Genomic DNA, 17,209 nt, shown 5'->3' on the forward strand with positions numbered 1-17,209 from the left:
TATCCCATTGCAAGCCCAGATAAGAGGCCTGCCTCCATCCCTGCTCTGGCTCACACTGCCCCGGGGAGGCGAAGCAGCCAAAAAAACCCCCAATGCCTCCCAGCATTAAACTTTCGACCCAGCTGCCTTATCAGGCTCCGCAGCTATTTTAGCTTCTCTGGTCCTCTTCACAGCTGCTGGGGCCAGCAAGTCTGACAGCCGCGCGCACCCGCCCGGGAGGGCGACGGGGGCCGCCTGGCGGGCCCACGGCCAGAGCGGAGACGGGGGCCGACTCACGGCCCTCTTGAAATAGCCCAGGCCCGACGGGCAGGAGGATGCCCCGGCCCCTCAAGGGGAAACTGAGGCCCGGCCGTCGGAGGACGCTCTGTGACTCCCCCCGTGTCCGCTTAAAACCCCCCAGGCAGGGCCGAGGCCCGCGGGAGCCGGGGGCCCCGGGCGCTGCCTGCGGATCCCTTTGCAGCGGGGGAAGCGCCTAAATCGGCGACGCCCTGCCTCGACCCGGGGCCCCAGGCCAGGGTGAGCCGGGCGCGCAGCGCCCCCTGCTGGACGCGCCAGGGACCACGGGCCCGAAACCCCTCGAAGCAGCCCCGCCCCGAGGGCGGGGGGGTAAATTTAAATCCCCCCCTTGAACCCGATTGGGTCGCCTGCTCACCCCTTTCGGCCAATCACAGCCGTAAACGCACTCCCGTGAGCACACGACCAATCACCAGGGCGTCCGCATCCGGGCGTCCGCAGCACCCAATGGGGCGAGGCCCACATCCGCATCCCACCCCTCCACCGCACCCCCCCCGCCACCGGAAACCGCGCCAGCCAATAGGGGGCGGGGCGGTGCCGGCGCTTCCGGGGGGTGTGGCGCCGGGGGAGGGGTGAGCCAATGGAGCGGCCGGGGAGGTGTGTCGGCAGCCAATGGGGCGCTAGGGGGCGTGTCCGGCCTTCCAGAGAGTTCGGAGCAGGGTGGAAGGAGGCCGAGCAGCGGCGGGTGAGTGGCGGCCCCGGGCCCTGGTCTGGTCCCCCCACCACCACCCCGGGGTGCCCAGGCTCGACTCCCCCCGTCCTCGGTCCGGGGCAGACCCACCTGTAGCAGCCGGGGGGGCATTGGGGTGTGCATGGGAGTGAGGGCAGCGAGGGCTGGGAGTGGACCCCTTGTTTTTCCCTCCTAGCGAATCCCCGACCGAAAAGATGGTGAAGGAAACCGGGTACTACGACCTGCTGGGCGTGCGACCCGGCGCCACCTTGGAGGAGATCAAGCGAGCCTACCGGCGCCTGGCGCTGCGCTACCACCCGGACAAGAACCCCAGTGAGGGCGAGCGGGTAGGTGCCGGGGTGAGCGGGTAGGTCGTGGGGCAAGCAGGGGGCGAGGGGGTCAGTGCCTCTGACCCCACGTCCCTCTCCCTGCCCCAGTTCAAGCAGATCTCGCAGGCCTACGAGGTGCTGTCGGACACCCAGAAGCGTGCCCTGTATGACCGGGGCGGGGAGCGTGCCATGAAGGAAGGGGGTGCGGGCGGCCGCGGGGGGTTCGCATCCCCCATGGACATCTTCGATCTGTTCTTCGGAGGCGGCGTGCGGATGCGTGGCTGGGCCGACAGGCGAGGTACCTGGTGCAGCGGGGCGGAGTGGGTGGGGAGACCGTACTCGTTCACACCCTGCCTCATCCTCGCCCGGCAAGGCCACACCCAGCTCTGCCCTTCCTGCGTCTGCCTTAAGGATGCTCGGAGCTTGGGCGGGAGGTATCGGAGGACATTTCCTACCCCAGACTACGAGGGAGCACCGTGCCATCGATCACTTGCCTGGTACAACGCCAGGCCCTAAAGCCGTGGGGGGCTTCCATCAACCCCGGGGCTGAGAGGCTGCTCCCAGCAGCCAGATGCAGGCGCCGTTGCAGCATGGGTGCCAGGGTGTTTACAACGAAGGCGTTGGGTTTAATAGCAGGGTTGTTGAGCAATACCCTGGCTGCAGAAAAAAACGTCTTGTGGCAAATAGGTCAGGAGATGAGGAAACAGGGCCAGGGCAGGGAGCAGCCTGACGCAGCTGCTTTGCGGGTGGGAACAAGATCACAGGGACACAGGACAATTAAGAGATCAGGCTGGGAGGGGGCAGGAACGGCTGGTGAGCCGCACACAGGAAACAAGCTGACATGCGCACACGCCTTATGCAAAAATCCCGGCCCAGGGAGCTGTCAAGGAGATAGATGCACAAACCCGGTGCTTGCATCAGGTTCTGGTTTCAGAGGGGTGGTGGATTCTCCATTTTTGGAGTTTTTTAAGCCCCAGGTAGCGAAAACCTTGGTGGGATGATGTAGTTGGGGCTGGTCCTGCTTGGAGCAGGGGCTTGGACTAGATGTGACCTCCTGAGGGCCTTTCCGACCTTTATTTTCTGTGATACACTCAGTCGTCTGATCACTTTTTGGTCAGCAAGGACTGGTGCAGAGACTGCGTCTAGTTGAGAAGCTGGGACACAGCAGGCTGTGTCCAGCCTGGCCTAAGAGAGGGAAAGTAATGGGTCAAAGGGGCAGCTAGCCTTGCCCTGTCCAAACATGTTGTGTGAGCCTGTTACCATGCAGCTGTGATGTTCTACCCCAGAGCTTGGGGGTATTTTCAAGCAGGACTGTCAGTCTCAGGGCAGCAATCCTTGGGGCTAAGCTACTGCCATGTTCCTCCCAAGAGGTGGCTGCATGGTAGGGATAGGTAGGCAGCCCCAGTGGATCATGGGTGTTAAGCCTGACATCTCTCCGGGCAGGGAAGACTGTGGTGCATCAGCTTTCGGTGTCACTAGAGGACCTGTACAGCGGCACCACCCGGAAGCTCTCCCTTCAGAAGAACGTCATCTGCAGGAAGTGTGGTGGTAAGCACTGGGGCCTGGGAGGGGGATGGGGGATGAGAGTCAGGGCTGCATCTTGGCTTAGTGAAACGGGCTGGGAAGCACAGCCCTATCGCTCTGGAGCCATCCAGGTAGAAACAGGTGGTGACTACCTTTTCCCATGTGCTTGGCGCTGTGCATCAAGGGGCAGGGAGTGTCAGGACTCCTGGGTTCTTACCCGTGGCTCTGATTAATTGACTCCCACCTTGGGCCAGTCTGTGCCCTGGAACTGGGGCAGTGGGGAATGAGGCTTCCAGCCTGGTCCTCCCATTTTCTGTGCTGTGGTCAGAGCAGGAATACCCTGTGCCCCCAGCGCCTTCCCCTGGTTTGGGGCCAGGTTCAGGGAGGGGCTCAGGCAGCATTGATTTATCTCCCAGCACTGACACCCAGCCCTGCCGTCCCTCCACCTCTGTCCACAGGTTGCGGGGTGCGAGAGGGCGCCCAGCGGAGATGCCCCAAGTGCCATGGGTCTGGCGTGGAGATGCGCATCCACCAGCTGGGGCCTGGCATGATCCAGCAGATTCAGACCATGTGCTCGCAGTGCCAGGGCCAGGGCGAGTGGATCCGGCCCCGTGACTGCTGCCCGGCTTGCAATGGCCGCAAGGTGGTGCGTGAGAAAAAGATCCTCAGCGTCCACCTGGACAAAGGTGAGGCGGGGGTACTGGGGGGTAGAGATGGGGACTCCTGGGTTTCTTTCCTGCTTTTGTGACAATGACACAGCCTCCTTCAGTGGCTCTGTCACAAGACAGGCAGCCAGGCTTGTTGTTCCTGCCTGCCTATGTTCCCCCTGCACTTGTGGTCTAACGCAGGGGGTTCTTTAGCTCTTGCCCTGCGTGACTCAGTAGTGTTGTGGCATGGTTGTGAAATGGCACCACCCCAGAGGTGGCCCCATTTCCGGTAAGACAGAAGCGGGGAGCGGTGAGACAGGCCCCTGAGCTGTTAGCGTCCCACTTGCAGGCATGAAGGACGGGCAGAAGATCACGTTCCATGAGGAAGGGGACCAAGTGCCGGGGCTGGAGCCCGGGGACATAATCATTGTGCTGGACCAGAAGGAGCACCCTGTGTTCCGGCGCAGCGGCAATGACCTCATCGTCCGCAAGGAGATCAGCCTGGCTGATGCGCTCTGCGGCTGCCGGCAGCTCATTCGCACTTTAGACAACCGCACCCTGCTTGTCTCCTCCCAGCCAGGTGGGTCAGGCACCCAGGACGCTTGGGTTCTTCCCTTCTTCAGGCTGGGAACAGTGGGGGGACATGAGTTCTAGAACAGAAGGGATCGGGCACCAGCACTACTGGGCTCTCCTCTGGGCTTTGGAGGGGAAGGGGGACCTGTAGTTAGAGTGGCGGCTGGAAACCAGGACTCCTGGGTTCTCTTCTGAGATTGAGGAGGTTGTCTAATGATTAGAACAGATTTCAGGATTCCTTATATCTGTTCCCAGCTCTGCTGGATGACTTTAGGCAAAGTATTCTGTATCTTGGTTTCTACCCCTGGAATGGGGAAGGGGTGATAATATTTTCCCACTCTGCACCCCCAGGTGATGTCATCCGGCCTGGAGACCTAAAGTGCATCCCCAACGAGGGCATGCCTGTGTACCGCAGCCCCTACCAGCGCGGCAAGCTCATCATCCAGTTCCAGGTAAGGATCCTCCCCTGCATTATGGAGAGCGGGGACAGATCCTGGCTTCCTGTTGCCCTGGAGTTGCTGGGAGACCGGTCTGGTTTCCAGGGAGCTTTCCTGTCTCCTTGGAGATGGGCTCCCACACTGATTCTGATCCCCCTCCCTCTGTCTCTCTCCCCCCCAGGTGAAGTTCCCAGAGCCCGGCTGGCTGCCAGCCGACCAGCTGCGCCAGCTGCAGGCCTTCTTCCCAGCCCAGGAGGAGGTGATGGCGACGGAGGACACAGAGGAGGTGGAGCTGAGTGAATATGTGCCACAAGCTGAGCGCGGGCGGCGCTCTCACGCTGGCGAGGCCTACTATGAGGACAACTACGATGGCATGCGGCAGCATGTCCAGTGCCAGACCTCGTAGCCCACCCTGGGGCCGGGGACCTGCCCCTGCCCCATGGCCGGGGAGGGGAAGGACAGGCGAGGGGCTGAGCCACGCCTATCAGGGATGTAAATAGCAAAATCCTCCCCCCTTTCAAGCTCATGGGGTTCGCAGGGCCCGGCCAGGCTCAGACACTCCCTGGGGATGCCCTTCCATGGTGGGAGGAGTCTTGGCATTGCTTGCTGTGGGGCCAGTGCCCCTCATCCTGGCAGGATGTGCTCTGGGAAGATTCGGTGGGTGTGAAGATGTAAGATCCAGGGAGATGGAGCTAGAAATAGGAGCTTGGGTCCAGAGAGATCTGGCAGGGGTTGGAGTTTGGATCCAGGGAGCTCTGGCAGGGGGTAGAAGCTTGGAATCCAGGGAGCTCTGGCAGGGGTAGGAGCTTGGGATCTACGGAGATCTGGCAGGGGTAGGAGCTTGGATCCAGGGAGACCTGGCAAGGACAGGAGCTTGGAAAACCTCTTGGTGCTCCTTTTCTGGGAGCCGCAGAGGAGGAGCTCCAGGGCTCAGGGCATCGGGATTGCTGTAAATGGGGCCTCCGAGCCATAGTAATGGTGACTTGCTCCCTGCTCAGGCCTCTGTGCACCACCCTGTCAGTGCCTTCTCTTGCCTGGGATCAGGTCCTCCCAGGATCCCGGGAAGCAAAGCCTCAGACCTAGCAGGGATCAGCCCTGATCCTGCACCTGGAGCCACCCTAGTGTTTCGTGGGTCTCTGGTAGGAGGAAGCTCCCAGGCCTGGATAATCCATTGCACTGCGCTGGGGACCTGCGGCAAGGGCATGGGGGGGCCAGCCGGGGAGGGTTCAGCCCCCATCCGGGAGAGCACCGAGGCCCCCAGTGCTGGTCCTGAACTGTGTGCAGCTTCTGCTGGTGGCTGCCTGTTCAGCTTCTGCTGGTGGCTGGGCTCCTCTTTCCATACAGCTCTGAGTGCATTCACCTGCTTTCTGCCAGCTCTGCTTGCAGCAGAGCCCTTTGGAGTCCTCCCCCAAACCCGCGCCCGCAGGCTGAGAGAGGAGTTAAGCATCCAGCTTGGTTCTGAGAGGGCAGCCGAACACAGCACGGTATGGCCCAGTGATTAGAGAAACACCCATCGCCCAGCTCTGTCAGAGACTTCAGACACATTGCCTCCCTCCGTGCCTCAGTTTCCTCCCATCTGCATGGAGACATGGAGGCCCCAAGCAGGGCCAACAGAAAGAGCCCAGTGGGCGCCGATCTGGAAGTTGTCTGGGGAACCTTCCTGCTGGGGCCGATGCTACAAAGCTGCCTGCCCTCGCCCCTTCCTTCGTCCCACTGCTTCTGAGACGTGGAGACATCCGAGCAAGAGGGCAAGGTCGGGGGACTTTGCTTTGGATGGATCATCTGTCAGCTCCTTTGCCCCTGCCAGACATGCTCCAGCTAAGCTAATCTGTGGACCAGTGGCTCTGGGATGGCACGGGGCATCCACAACGTGATGTGCATGGGCTTAGATGAGGAACCCTCCATTGCCAGGGGCCTGACTATGGCTGGAGGGGACATTTGCTTTGGCAGCTGCTGTTTTCAAGACAGAGGGATGACAGGACTGGCGCCAGGGGCCGGCAGGCAACAACCTTTCGGGTGCAGCTGGGGATACGCAGGGAGCTGCCAGCCTTTGGATGGCTCCAGTTGGCAACCGATGCTTGGGAGATGGGCAGATCAGGAGCCATGAAGTACAGCCATGGGGTGGAAATGCCTCCCTTCAGCACCCTGCTTGCGGGCTGGTGGCTGCAGCCTCTGAATACAGCCACAGGCTAAATCAGGGCCCTGGGGCTGTCTACAACCCCAGGGCTTTTTGGGGGGTGGCAGGTGTCTGCAGAAGGCACCAGAGGTGGGGGAACCCGACCCAGACATGGGCCTCAGCTGCCTTGTCCCTGCTGGAATTGCTGGGGTCTCAGGGTCCCAGCAGACACTGGTCCCCAAACGCTTCAGGGGTCCAGTCTCCGGGATGCCTGGGCATCAGTTGGCAGCACAAAGGGGCAGGTGGGGTGGACAGGAGCCAGGGAAAGGGTCAGGTCGCCTGCTTCACTTGCTTTAGCGGGTTTCGTTCTGGGTTAGGCAGGGAAGTAGCACTGTAGACTGTCCCCCTCCTTCTCTGGAGGGGAAACCCCTTTTAATTTATTTTTGAAAGGATTTTAAAAGTCATTTGGTTTCTTCCCCCCCCCTCCCCCTCTCCTTTTTTTGGAGACTTTGTACATGGCATTAAAAGCAACCCCCAGTGCAGCCTGTGTCCCTTGCTCTCTTCCAGCAGCCTCCAGGGCAGGGGAGGGCAGAGATAAGGCTCTGGGGGAGGTGAGGAGCCAGGATGGGTTTCAGGCCCTTTTGCTGCCAGATTTGGCCCGAGCCTTAGAAAGTTTGGGTGAAGCCTGGCTTTGCAACTGCATGACCTGGGCCATGTGCCTTGTCTCCACACCCGTGCACTAGTGAAGCGGGGGCGATGCCACCAAAATGCCCTTTGCAATACACTGGCAGACCGCACTAGATAGGATCCAGGCGCCACGACTAATTATTACTTGTCATTAAGCCTCCAGCAGGCAGGGAGGGTTGCTGGGCTTTGAAGCTTTCTCCAGAAATCTCTGAGTGGGGTGGGGTTGGTTTTCCCCTCTTCTGGGCAACTCTGAAGGTGGCTGATGCCCCTGGAGGGATTTCTAAATCTCCCCAGCATGATCAAAAGCAGGGCAGGGTCTTGTCAGAGGCCTTTTCTCCATAGTGTTCCTTGAACGCTTGAGTTAAATGTTAATGACCCCCCTCCTAAAAATAAAGGGTTTTCAAGCTCCCTGGGGAAAGTCCCTGCCCTCCCCAGCTGGGTTTCATGCAGTTGTTTCTTCTGATGTGAAACCAGAAGCCACAGCCCAAAGTTTGCAAGACAAACAGCTCTGTCTTGGAGTCAGGTCTGGTCTCTAGAGCTTGGAGCGTCATTGGGACTGTCAGCCACCAGCTCCTAGACACCACCCTAATACATAGCAGGTAGCGGTGCCACCCTGGATGCCACTCTACACAGGTATAAACCACCTGTGTCTGCAGGCAGACTAGTCTCGGGGAGGAGATTAAATATGAGGGGGTGAGAGATGCCGGGATTTAGCAAGAGGGAGGCTGGGATATAAATGTGCTGAGCTTTTGTCCTTGCCCTTGAGAGCAGGGAGGAGCAGAGAGGAAAGCTGGAGAGGGCATTTTGCATGCATCGAAGAGGGGGAAATGCCTTGACGGCACCATGCAAACTGGCTCAGGACCCTTGGGTCTATGCCTAGCCCTGCCAGGGAAGAGGGTGGTTTTGGGCAAGATGGCACCCTCCCTGTGCCTCAGTTTACCCCACTTATACAATGGAGCAGAGCTTGTTGCTTCCCAGGAGAGGGTAAGAGCCCCAGGGCCAGGTGGGCTTAAAGGGGCAGCAGAGAGTGGGAGTATTGTGGGGTCAGGGGTTTCCGGCTGTGGGTGCAGGATGCAAACATGGAGTACCAGCCTAGCTATGTTTCCCCCTCTGGAGGTCTCCAGGCCCCCACAAGCTCTGCCCATGAGTCCCATCTCCCAGGGGTGATGGGGCAGCTGGGCCTTTCTGCAGCTCAGGGAAGCACCCCCAGCAGGTGCCTCCTCTGCCCAGAGCAGGTTTGAATGGAGCTCCCACCCTTGCCATGCCCTGCCACACTGTGCAGGCCCCGATCCCTGGCTGCGCTCCGCAGGCTGCTGGATGGGGCAAGGGGTGTTCTCATGGCTGGGTCGTGGGTAGGAGCGCTGCAGATTCGCTGCTTCCTCTTTCCATCTGCCACCCAGCTGGAGCTCAAGGCCAAAACCTGTCGGTGAGTCAGCACTGGGTGCTGTACATCACTCCAGGGCTGCCCTCGCATACACACTGGGGGCAGAGAGGGTTCACCCTGATATTTTGCAACTCCGCTGCCCTCTCTGGGCCCAGGGCACAGCTGAGTCACAGAAGCATCACAGCCCCCTGGGAGAGAGTCAGCAACATCTGCCTGCATGAGGAAACTGAGACAGAGAGGGAAGGACCACACCTGATGATCATGATGGCAGAAGCTGGGATGAAACCCAGGAGTCCTGCCTCCCTTTCCTCTCCCCTTACACCACCAAACAGCATTGCTGCCCCGCGCCCAGCATCGAACCCAGGAGTCCTGGCTCCCAGCCCTGCTCTTGTACCCACGTGGCAGCGCAGACTGCCCCAAGTGAGTCGTCAGCCTGCAACATGGGGCAGGACACAACCCCCACCCCAGGCCTAGGGGCAGCTGCCCTGCCCCACAGCCCTAGTGTAGACGGTGCATCCCAGGGAGCTGCTCTGCCTCGGCCCCGCTGCTTGCAATGCCGCGGGTAGCCACCAGGTGTCAGTGTTGCCCTGGCAAAGCATTGTGCCCAGCCCGGGGGGGGGGGGGGGTTGGGGGTGCCCGCACCCTCCTTAGCTTTGGGTAGGAGGGAAGGGCACCCTATCTGACCCCCCAAAAACACACTCAGCAACCCCAGCCAGGGGGGCCTCCAGTTAAGTAGCTGCTGTCTGATTAATGAGCCCCCCTGAGATTTGCAGGAGCTGCTGTGTCTTCCACCTCCCCTTCCAGCCCCCGTGGCAGGGGGTACAACTAGCAGGGACTCCCCCACACCAAACCTGGCTCCAAAAGCTACACAGTGGCGCACTCCAGATCAGGGCAAGACACCCAGCAGGCGCTGTCAGCACAGCCCGGCACTGATGTACAGCCCGGCAGGCAGGAGTGTGTGTGTGTGTGTGTGTGTGTGTGTGTGTGTGTGAGTGAGAGAGAGAGAGAGAGAGAGAAAATGGGGTTAGGGATGCAGCAGGGCGGGGGTCTATGGAAGGAAGGGATCTCAGGGGAGCTGTGTGGCCCCAGTGGAGCTAGCTGGAGGGCTGGGATGGGGATGGAGGGGGCAGCTGGAGCACAGAGGGGAACCTGGGAGCAGGGGTGTCCTTGCAGCCCCCCCCCAGCAGGGTAAAGCCCCCATCTACATCCCCTCAGCAGAGAGAACAAAGCTGGTGGGAAGCCAGGGCCCCCCAGAAAAGGGAGAGAGCAATCAGCCAGGGCTTCCCCCCTTCTCCCTGCCCTGGGGACACCGGGTTCCCTTCTTGGCAGGGGGAGCGGATAGGGAAGCGCTCCATGCCCGGACACCTGGGTCCCCCCCTGCGTGCTGGTGGCAGTGCTTGGAGCAGCGAGGCGGTGAGGAGTGGAGGGGAAGTAGACAGAGCTCGGGGCTGCTGGGCTCCAGGCTTCCCCTGGGACCCTTCCTGAGCTTGGGGCAATGGCTGAAGCCCCCTCAGCCGGTCTGGGACAGGACTCAGTGCTGTCCCATTGGGGAAACTGCGGCACAGAGAGGCAGAAGTGACTCACAGACACAGGTGTCCTGGCTCTCAACCCCCCACTGCTGCAGCCCCACCGACCCTAGTCATTTCCTGGAGGGGAGAGAAGGATGCCGAGTCCTCACTACCAGGCTCTTCTCTGCTCTAATCACTAGCCCGCTCTGCACTGCCAGACCATGAGGGCCTGACTCCGCCAGCTGTTTTCGAGGTGACGGGATGGGGGGAGCACTGCCCATTGTGTCACCTCTTAGGGCTGTGTAAGGGGTTATGGAGACAGGTGGCTCCAAGAAGGGGGCTGGATTCCTGGTCATGGGCGCGAGGGGTGGGTGTGGGGGAGTTGTAATAAAAAGAAATACCCAGGAGACACGACCAGGCAGGTGTTCTCAGCTGTGGGACCAAGGGCCCCGCATGGCTGGGGGTGCAATGCCAGCACATGCAACGAGCTCAGTGTTCTCAGCTCAAAGGCATCAGGCCCCAAGCTCAAAGATGGGGCTTCTTCCCCCCCACCCCCAGTGTAGGACTCCTGGGGTTCAGACTGAGCCCCCAGAGGCCCCCCAGCCCCCAAAGCCCAGCTCAGGAGATGTTTGGCATGAGAGCTGGGACATGAGAGTGTTAAGGGGACTCCACCAGCCAGTGTCATCCCCCTGCAGCACACTGCCCTTAACTTCTTCCTGGGTGGATCTCAGCCCAGACCCTAGCAGACACAGTTTACCCCAAGATGGCCTAAGCAGGGGGATTCGCAGACCACAGTTGGCAAACCCACCCCATTGCTCCCTGGCTGGCCCAAGAGCTCTCCAGCTGGGGCTTTGCAACAGTCTCTGCAAGAAATCTCTCTTTTCAAGAGTCCAGGATCTGCTTGGTGCTGAGGTCCCTCCACTTGTCCAGCTTGGAAACCTCTGCAGAGATCTCATAGTAAGAAGCCCAGCCCCAGGCATGCCAGGAGAGGGCCATGTCGCTGGCAGGATGATGGAGGGACCGGGTGGGCTTTGATCTCTGAAGCAGAGCTGCCAGCAGTCCTTGGAGAGTGCATGCAGCCCCCCAGGCTGGGGGAGGAGGGGAGCAGAGTATGGCAGGATCACTGCATGCAGGATCAGAGCAAAAGGGATGGGTGGGCAGAGGATTTGCTGTTGGGAAAGGATGTGTCAAGGTGCAGCTCCCTTTCTTGGGACTGCAGGGACCCCAAGGGTCAGGCAGGGCTGGGGGTCGGACTGGAGCCCAAGCTCTTGGTAGCTCTGTGTCAGTGCTTGAGCCAAACACTCGGAAGCCGGAGTGACCAGGTAGCTTTGGAGGACCCAGAGTCCTGGGATGGGGAAATGGCAGGCCAGGCCAGAGCGCAGAGCTTGAAGCAGAAACCAAACTGGGAGCAGTGGGATGAAACTGGGAGCACCAGGATTCAAAGCAGCAGCCTGGAGCATGAACCAGGAGCAGAAGACCAGCACAGATGGATCTGGAGAGTGCGGGATTGGACCTCAGGATGTCGGGCTGGGACTCAGTGCTCAGAGCTTGCACTGGGCTCTTCAGAGGGGAGCGCGCAGTGCTGGACAAGAATCGAGGCCTTGCTCTGCTGGGTGGTGATTTGGGGCAGAGCTTGGGACTGCGACTGTGACTGCGAATGGGGAGCATCAGTCTGGAGCTCAGGGTGCTGAGCCGGGGCTTGTGGAGCCAGACTTGGGATCCAGAAGCCCGGGACTCAGGGCAGGAGCTTTGGGATGCGAGGCAGGAACTAGCATCGAAGCAGCACATGAAGCTGTGGACCTCGAAGAGCAGCGCTGGGTGCTGGGACTTAGGACCAGGTTCTCTGACTGGAACCACAAACGTGGGACTGGAGCGTGAAGCCGGAGCCTGGAGTTTAGGATGCTGGTCTGGAAGGGAGCAGAAGAGCAGCACAGAGAGGTCTGGAGCTGGAAAGCACCGGGCTCGGACTCAGGACATCAGGCTGGGACTCAGAGCATCAGGCCGGGCGTTTTGGAGCGGGGCTCTTAGCACCGCAACTTGGAGCAGCCGACCAGAACCGAGGCCTCATTCTACTGGGCAGCAACTCGGAGAGGAGGTTGAAGCTGCGACCTGGAGCATCAGCCTGGAGCCCAGAGCACCAAGCCGGGGCAGTTACAACCGAAGTTGGGACCCTGGAGCCTGGGACTTTGAGCGCAGGGTGGGAGCTCTGGGACACGAGGCAGGAATCAGTGTTGAAGCAGCACGCGAGGCTGCGGACCTCGGAGCGCAGTGCTGGGACTTGGGACCGGATTCTCCAATTGGGACCCAGAGCATGGGCCTGAAGCTGGAGCCTGGAGTTCAGGATGCTGCTCTGGGATGCGGAGAATGGCACAGAGAGGTCTGGAGCTGGGAGACATCAGGCTTACTGCATCGGACCGGGTGTTGCAGAGTCTCCTGGCACTGGAGCGTGGAGCAGCCAACTGGAACCGAGGCCTTGCTCTGCCGGGTGGCACCTGGAGCAGAACCTGGAGCTGCGACTGCAAACGTGGAGCATCAGCTGGAGCCCGGAGCCGGGGCTTTCAGAGCTGAACTTGGACGCCCAGAACTTGGGGTGTGGGGCGGGAGGTCTGGGACACGAGGCAGGAATCAGTGTTGAAGGCTCTGGACCTTGGAGAGCAGCGCTGGGTGCTGGGATTTAGGACTCAGTTCTCTGACTGGAGGTAGGAGTGTGAGTCTGGAGCTGGAGCCCGGAGTTCAGGACGCTGGCCTGGAAGCCAGAGCATGGGAAAGTGAGGCAGGCTCTAGACTCAAGCTGCAGCTGGGAGCCCAGGGCAGGACACTGGAACTGGGAGCTCTCGGAGCCGAGTGCTGGGCTGGGGTCCACCAGCACCGGGGCCAGAGCACAGAGCAGACCAGGCCCCAGGGACTTCGTGCCCTGGGACTCCAGGCAGAACTCAGAGCCTGGCACCAGAGCCAAGACCTGCAGAGCCAGGGAGCAGGGCCCCGATCCTCAGGCTGGATCCGGCTAAGAAGGAGTCTCGGACCAGAACCCACATCCTCAGGGAGAGCTTTGGGGACGTGAAGCTGAACCGGAGCATCCCAGTGGAGCAGAGAATGGGGTCAGAGCAGAACACACAGCCTCAGGCTGGACCTCCGAATTCAGCAGCTTGGACTGGAGAGCCTTGGCTGGGGGGGCAGACAGGCAGGCAGGACCCCCGGGACTCGCAGCGTCTCTTGGGAGCAGAGAGCTGAGGAGGGCTGGACTGGATCTTGGAGCATTCAATGGGAGCTCGGAGCTGAAGTGGAAATGCTGGGCGGGAGCTCGAGAAGAAGCTGGGGATGGTGGAACATCAACCTGCAATGTCGCGCACTGGGTTTAGTTGTCTTGGAGGAAGACCTGGAGTCCTGGGATGTGGATGTGGATGTGGATGTGGCAGGCCAGGCTGGAGCTCACAGCTCAAAGCAGAAACTGAACTGGGAGCACTGGGATGAAACCAGGAGCACTTAGATTCAGAGCATCAGCCTGGAGCACGAATCAGGAGTCTGCAGTTCAGGAGACTGGTGTGGACATCTGGAGATGGAAAGCGGGACTTTGGACTGAGACTCAGCACTCACCGAGGGGCTCAGAGCAGAGCTCTCAGTGCTGGACCAGACCGAGGGCTCGCTCTACTGGGCGGCGATTCGGAGCAGAGCTTGGAACTGCAATCCCAAACGCGGAGCATTGGCATGGGGCCCAGAGCTGGCGCTTGCAGAGCTGCACTTGGGACCCTGCAGCCTGGGACTCGGTGCTGGGGCAGAGCTGTGGGAGGTAAGGTGGGAGCAGCAAGCAGGCCTCTGGACTTTGTAAAGCAGTGCTCGATGCTGGAACACAGGACTAATCTTCAGCTGGGACTCAAGTGTGGGACTGCAGCTTGAACCCAGAGCCAAGGCACTGGGCTGGGACATCAGGCTCAGAGCATCGGACCGGGTGTTTCGGAGTCTCTTGGCACCGGAGCTTGGAGCGCCCAACTGGAACCGAGGCCTTGCTCCGCTGGGCGGCAACTGGAGCAGAGCCTGGAGCTGCGACTGCAAAAGCGGAGCATCAGCTGGAGCCCAGAGCTGGGGCTTTCAGAGCTGAACTTGGAGCCTGGGACTGAGTCCAGGGCGGGAGGTCTGGGACACGAGGCAGGAGTCAGTGTTGAAGGCTCTGGACCTCAGAGAGGAGCGCTGGGTGCTGAGACTCAGGACCTGATTCTCTGACTGGGACTCGAGGCATGGGGCTGCAGTTTGGGATGCTGGTCTGGACCACGGAGCAGTACAGTCACACAGAGGTATGGAGCTGGCAGGCGCCAGGCTGGGACTCAGGATATGAGGCTGGGACTCAGAGCATCAGACTGGGCATTTCAGAGCAGAGCTCTTAGGACTGCAACTCGGAGCCACCAGCCAGACTCAGCGCTGGGACTGGGGGCTGGATTCTCCCACCAGTGCTCCTGGTTCAGCATCAACTCAGCACTAGGGAGCTGCAAGCAGCAAATAGGATTCACTGCAGGCTCCAGGATGCCCGGACTAGGGCAGTGACTTGATCTTGCAAGTTCTCTGCAGCCCAAACTGGCAGGTATTGCCCACAGCCAGACACCTGGGGATGCAGCCCTCCAGGAACCCAGGCAAAGTCCAGGGACAAGGCAGAGTCAGGGGCACGAGACAACCCCAGAGCCCAAGGGACCCTCAGCAGAGCAACTTCTGCTCCAGGCTCACAGGGTAGGAAGAAATTGGGAGGGACCTCAGGGACAACAAGGGCTAGCTACAGAGTACATAATGGGTGTGTGTGTGTGTGCACAATCAATGCAAATCTCAGATACCAGTGTGTATGTGTGTGTGTGCATGCGCATGCGCACAATCAGTGCAAAGCACAGATACCAGTGCATCTGTGTACATGCTGTCTGAAAGTCCCCAACTCTGACCACTCAACCTGCTCCATTCTCAGATCTAAAAAAGGACCCAGGAGTCCTCACACCAGTGTCCAGCCCCTCACTCACCTCCTGGAGCACAGCCCCGTGAGCCAGGATGCCCGGGTCCCAGGCCGGGCTCTGGGGAGAGCGCTGCGCTCCAAGCAGGCAGGACGGCAAGTCCAGACACCCGGGTTGGATCCACTCCCCGGCAGCTGAACTCTTGAACCCCACGTCCCTCCCTGGCTGCAGGCTCCCCGGGGCAGGGACCTTGCATCCTCCATCAGGAGCTCCTTTGAGTCACTCCCTGCCCTGCCCTGGCTGGGGGCTGAGATTAAAGGTGTCGCAACAGAGCTGCCACCAGCCCCACCTCATCTTTCACAACCCATCCAGCCCTCTTCCTCCATCCTCAACCCATCCCACAATGGGAACAACCCAGAACCCTTTTCATGGCCGCTTCCCTGAGACCCAAACCCTGGTCTCCAAGCAAGGAACAGCCCCAGGGGCTTTGAAAAGTCCCTCCAGCCAACAGTAGCGTAGGCGTGAGAAGGTGGTAGCAGAGCAGGGGGCAAGGGGGAGCTGCCACCATCTCCCCCCTGCAAGCCTATAGCCCTTACCCCTGTCTCTGCCTTGAGGGGCTGGTCCCAGTGCAGGCAGGCTGTGCTGGGAGTGTCCCTGCTCCTAAATGCAGCAAATGTCAGACGTGCCTGGAGAAGGTCCCAGACTGTGAGGTGTTTTCCTTATTTAACTGAATCAGGCCCCGGGGTGCTGGGTATTTTGGGGTCTGACACAGCACAGTGAAGGGCAGTGGGACCCACACACCTGCCACCTGCAGAAAGAGACCTGAGGGCAGGTGTCTAGGGTCTCTCCTGCACTGATGAACAGGCAGGAGATCAGATGGGGTAGGACCGAGCATGCTCTGACCTTCCATGGCTGCACCGAGTTGCCAGGTCTCAGACCCGCAGACCCACGGGCCTCCCTGCTGACACAGCAAAGGGCCTGGGCATGTCCTGCCCTGCCGGAGAGACAGCTCTTTCCCAACCCTATACCCAGCCTTTCGGCCCCTGCACGCACCACCCACAGCTTGCAGCGGGCGTCCGGTTGCCCAACTCCGGTTCATAAAGCCACAGGCAGGAAATCTCAGCGAGGGGGCTACTTCCCCCAGCCCTTGGCGGGGGTCAAGGAATGTGCTTAGCACCTGGCAGCAGCTTAAAGGGCGTGAAAGTAGCCCCCATGTGAGCTCCCAGCCGCTCAGGACAGAGCCCGGCACCCTGGGCATAGAGGCAAAGTCACCCGGGCATCCGGGGCACGGGGGACAATCACCCCGTGATGGGTACAAAGGAGGCTACAGAGGTGGCTGTAGGCACTTGCCGAGTGTCAGGGGAGGGGGTGACATCTTCCAGGAGCTGCAGGAGGGATCTGACCCCTTTTGTCTACACTGCCTCACACTCACCAGCTTGGCTTTTGTCTCCGGTGCTGGGAGAGGTGCGGGCCCCGACACCCTCTTCCCTGGGCCAGGCCAGACAAGAGCAGGGCAAGCCGGAGCAGGCCCCTGCCCCGTGGTGCCCAGGAGGCCTTGCTTTTGGAGGGAGAAGGCAGTACAGGTGTGTGCATGCTTCCCCTGGCCAGGATTGGGCACCCGAGCCTGGCGGTGTCTGTGCTGTGCAGGTGGAGCCGGGGGCCAGGTGTCAGATGGATCTGCCTGACTGATGCGTGGCTTTGGTGGTGTGGTACCCCCCCCCATGTCCCCACTATGTGCTCACACATCCACATGTGACATGCATGTGCCAGGCCAAGCAGGGGGACTGCAGCTGCACACAGATACGTGCCTCTCATGTGCACACGCAGAGGCTCCTGTCTGGGCATGCCAGTACAGGTGGCTGCTGCATGCCCTGTATGCGTGCTCTGGCCATGTGGTAGGCCTGTGCTCATAGGGGATGGGCATGTGCGTGCCTGTCCATGTGTGGGCATGCATGTATGTACTGGGCTAGCATCCATGCATGGCCTGTGCATGCGTGTGTATGTAGGTGGCCAGCACCTATAGTGTATGCATGTGTGTGTATACTGGTCAGCACCCATGGCGTGTGCATGTACTAGGCCAGTACCCATAGTGTATGCATGTGTGTGTATGTGCTG

At 60.5% G+C, this 17,209-nt stretch overlaps 1 protein-coding gene across 1 annotated transcript; it reads left to right on the forward strand.

Moving 5' to 3' along the window:
• The first annotated feature begins 896 nt into the window (after positions 1-896).
• LOC109323953 (dnaJ homolog subfamily A member 1-like) lies at positions 897-5,761 on the forward strand. Its single transcript, XM_019555620.1, has 8 exons — positions 897-979; positions 1,161-1,311; positions 1,402-1,591; positions 2,737-2,841; positions 3,276-3,503; positions 3,814-4,044; positions 4,389-4,489; positions 4,656-5,761. Exons 2-8 carry the CDS (start codon positions 1,180-1,182, stop codon positions 4,878-4,880), a joined length of 1,212 nt encoding a protein of 403 aa, XP_019411165.1. The 5' UTR covers positions 897-979; positions 1,161-1,179; the 3' UTR covers positions 4,881-5,761.
• Positions 5,762-17,209: the final 11,448 nt, after the last annotated feature.

Source organism: Crocodylus porosus, unplaced genomic scaffold (assembly GCF_001723895.1).
Source record: "Crocodylus porosus isolate Cpor-Errol unplaced genomic scaffold, CroPor_comp1, whole genome shotgun sequence".
NCBI classification, from domain to species: domain Eukaryota; kingdom Metazoa; phylum Chordata; order Crocodylia; family Crocodylidae; genus Crocodylus; species Crocodylus porosus.

Excerpts from the sequence above, each read along its gene's own strand:
- LOC109323953 (XM_019555620.1), top strand. The coding sequence starts at position 1,180 with ATGGTGAAGGAAACCGGGTACTACGACCTGCTGGGCGTGCGACCCGGC. Across the intron at positions 1,592-2,736 it reads TGGCTGGGCCGACAGGCGAG|GGAAGACTGTGGTGCATCAG; the intron begins GTACCTGGTGCA and ends CTCTCCGGGCAG. Across the intron at positions 3,504-3,813 it reads CAGCGTCCACCTGGACAAAG|GCATGAAGGACGGGCAGAAG; the intron begins GTGAGGCGGGGG and ends TCCCACTTGCAG.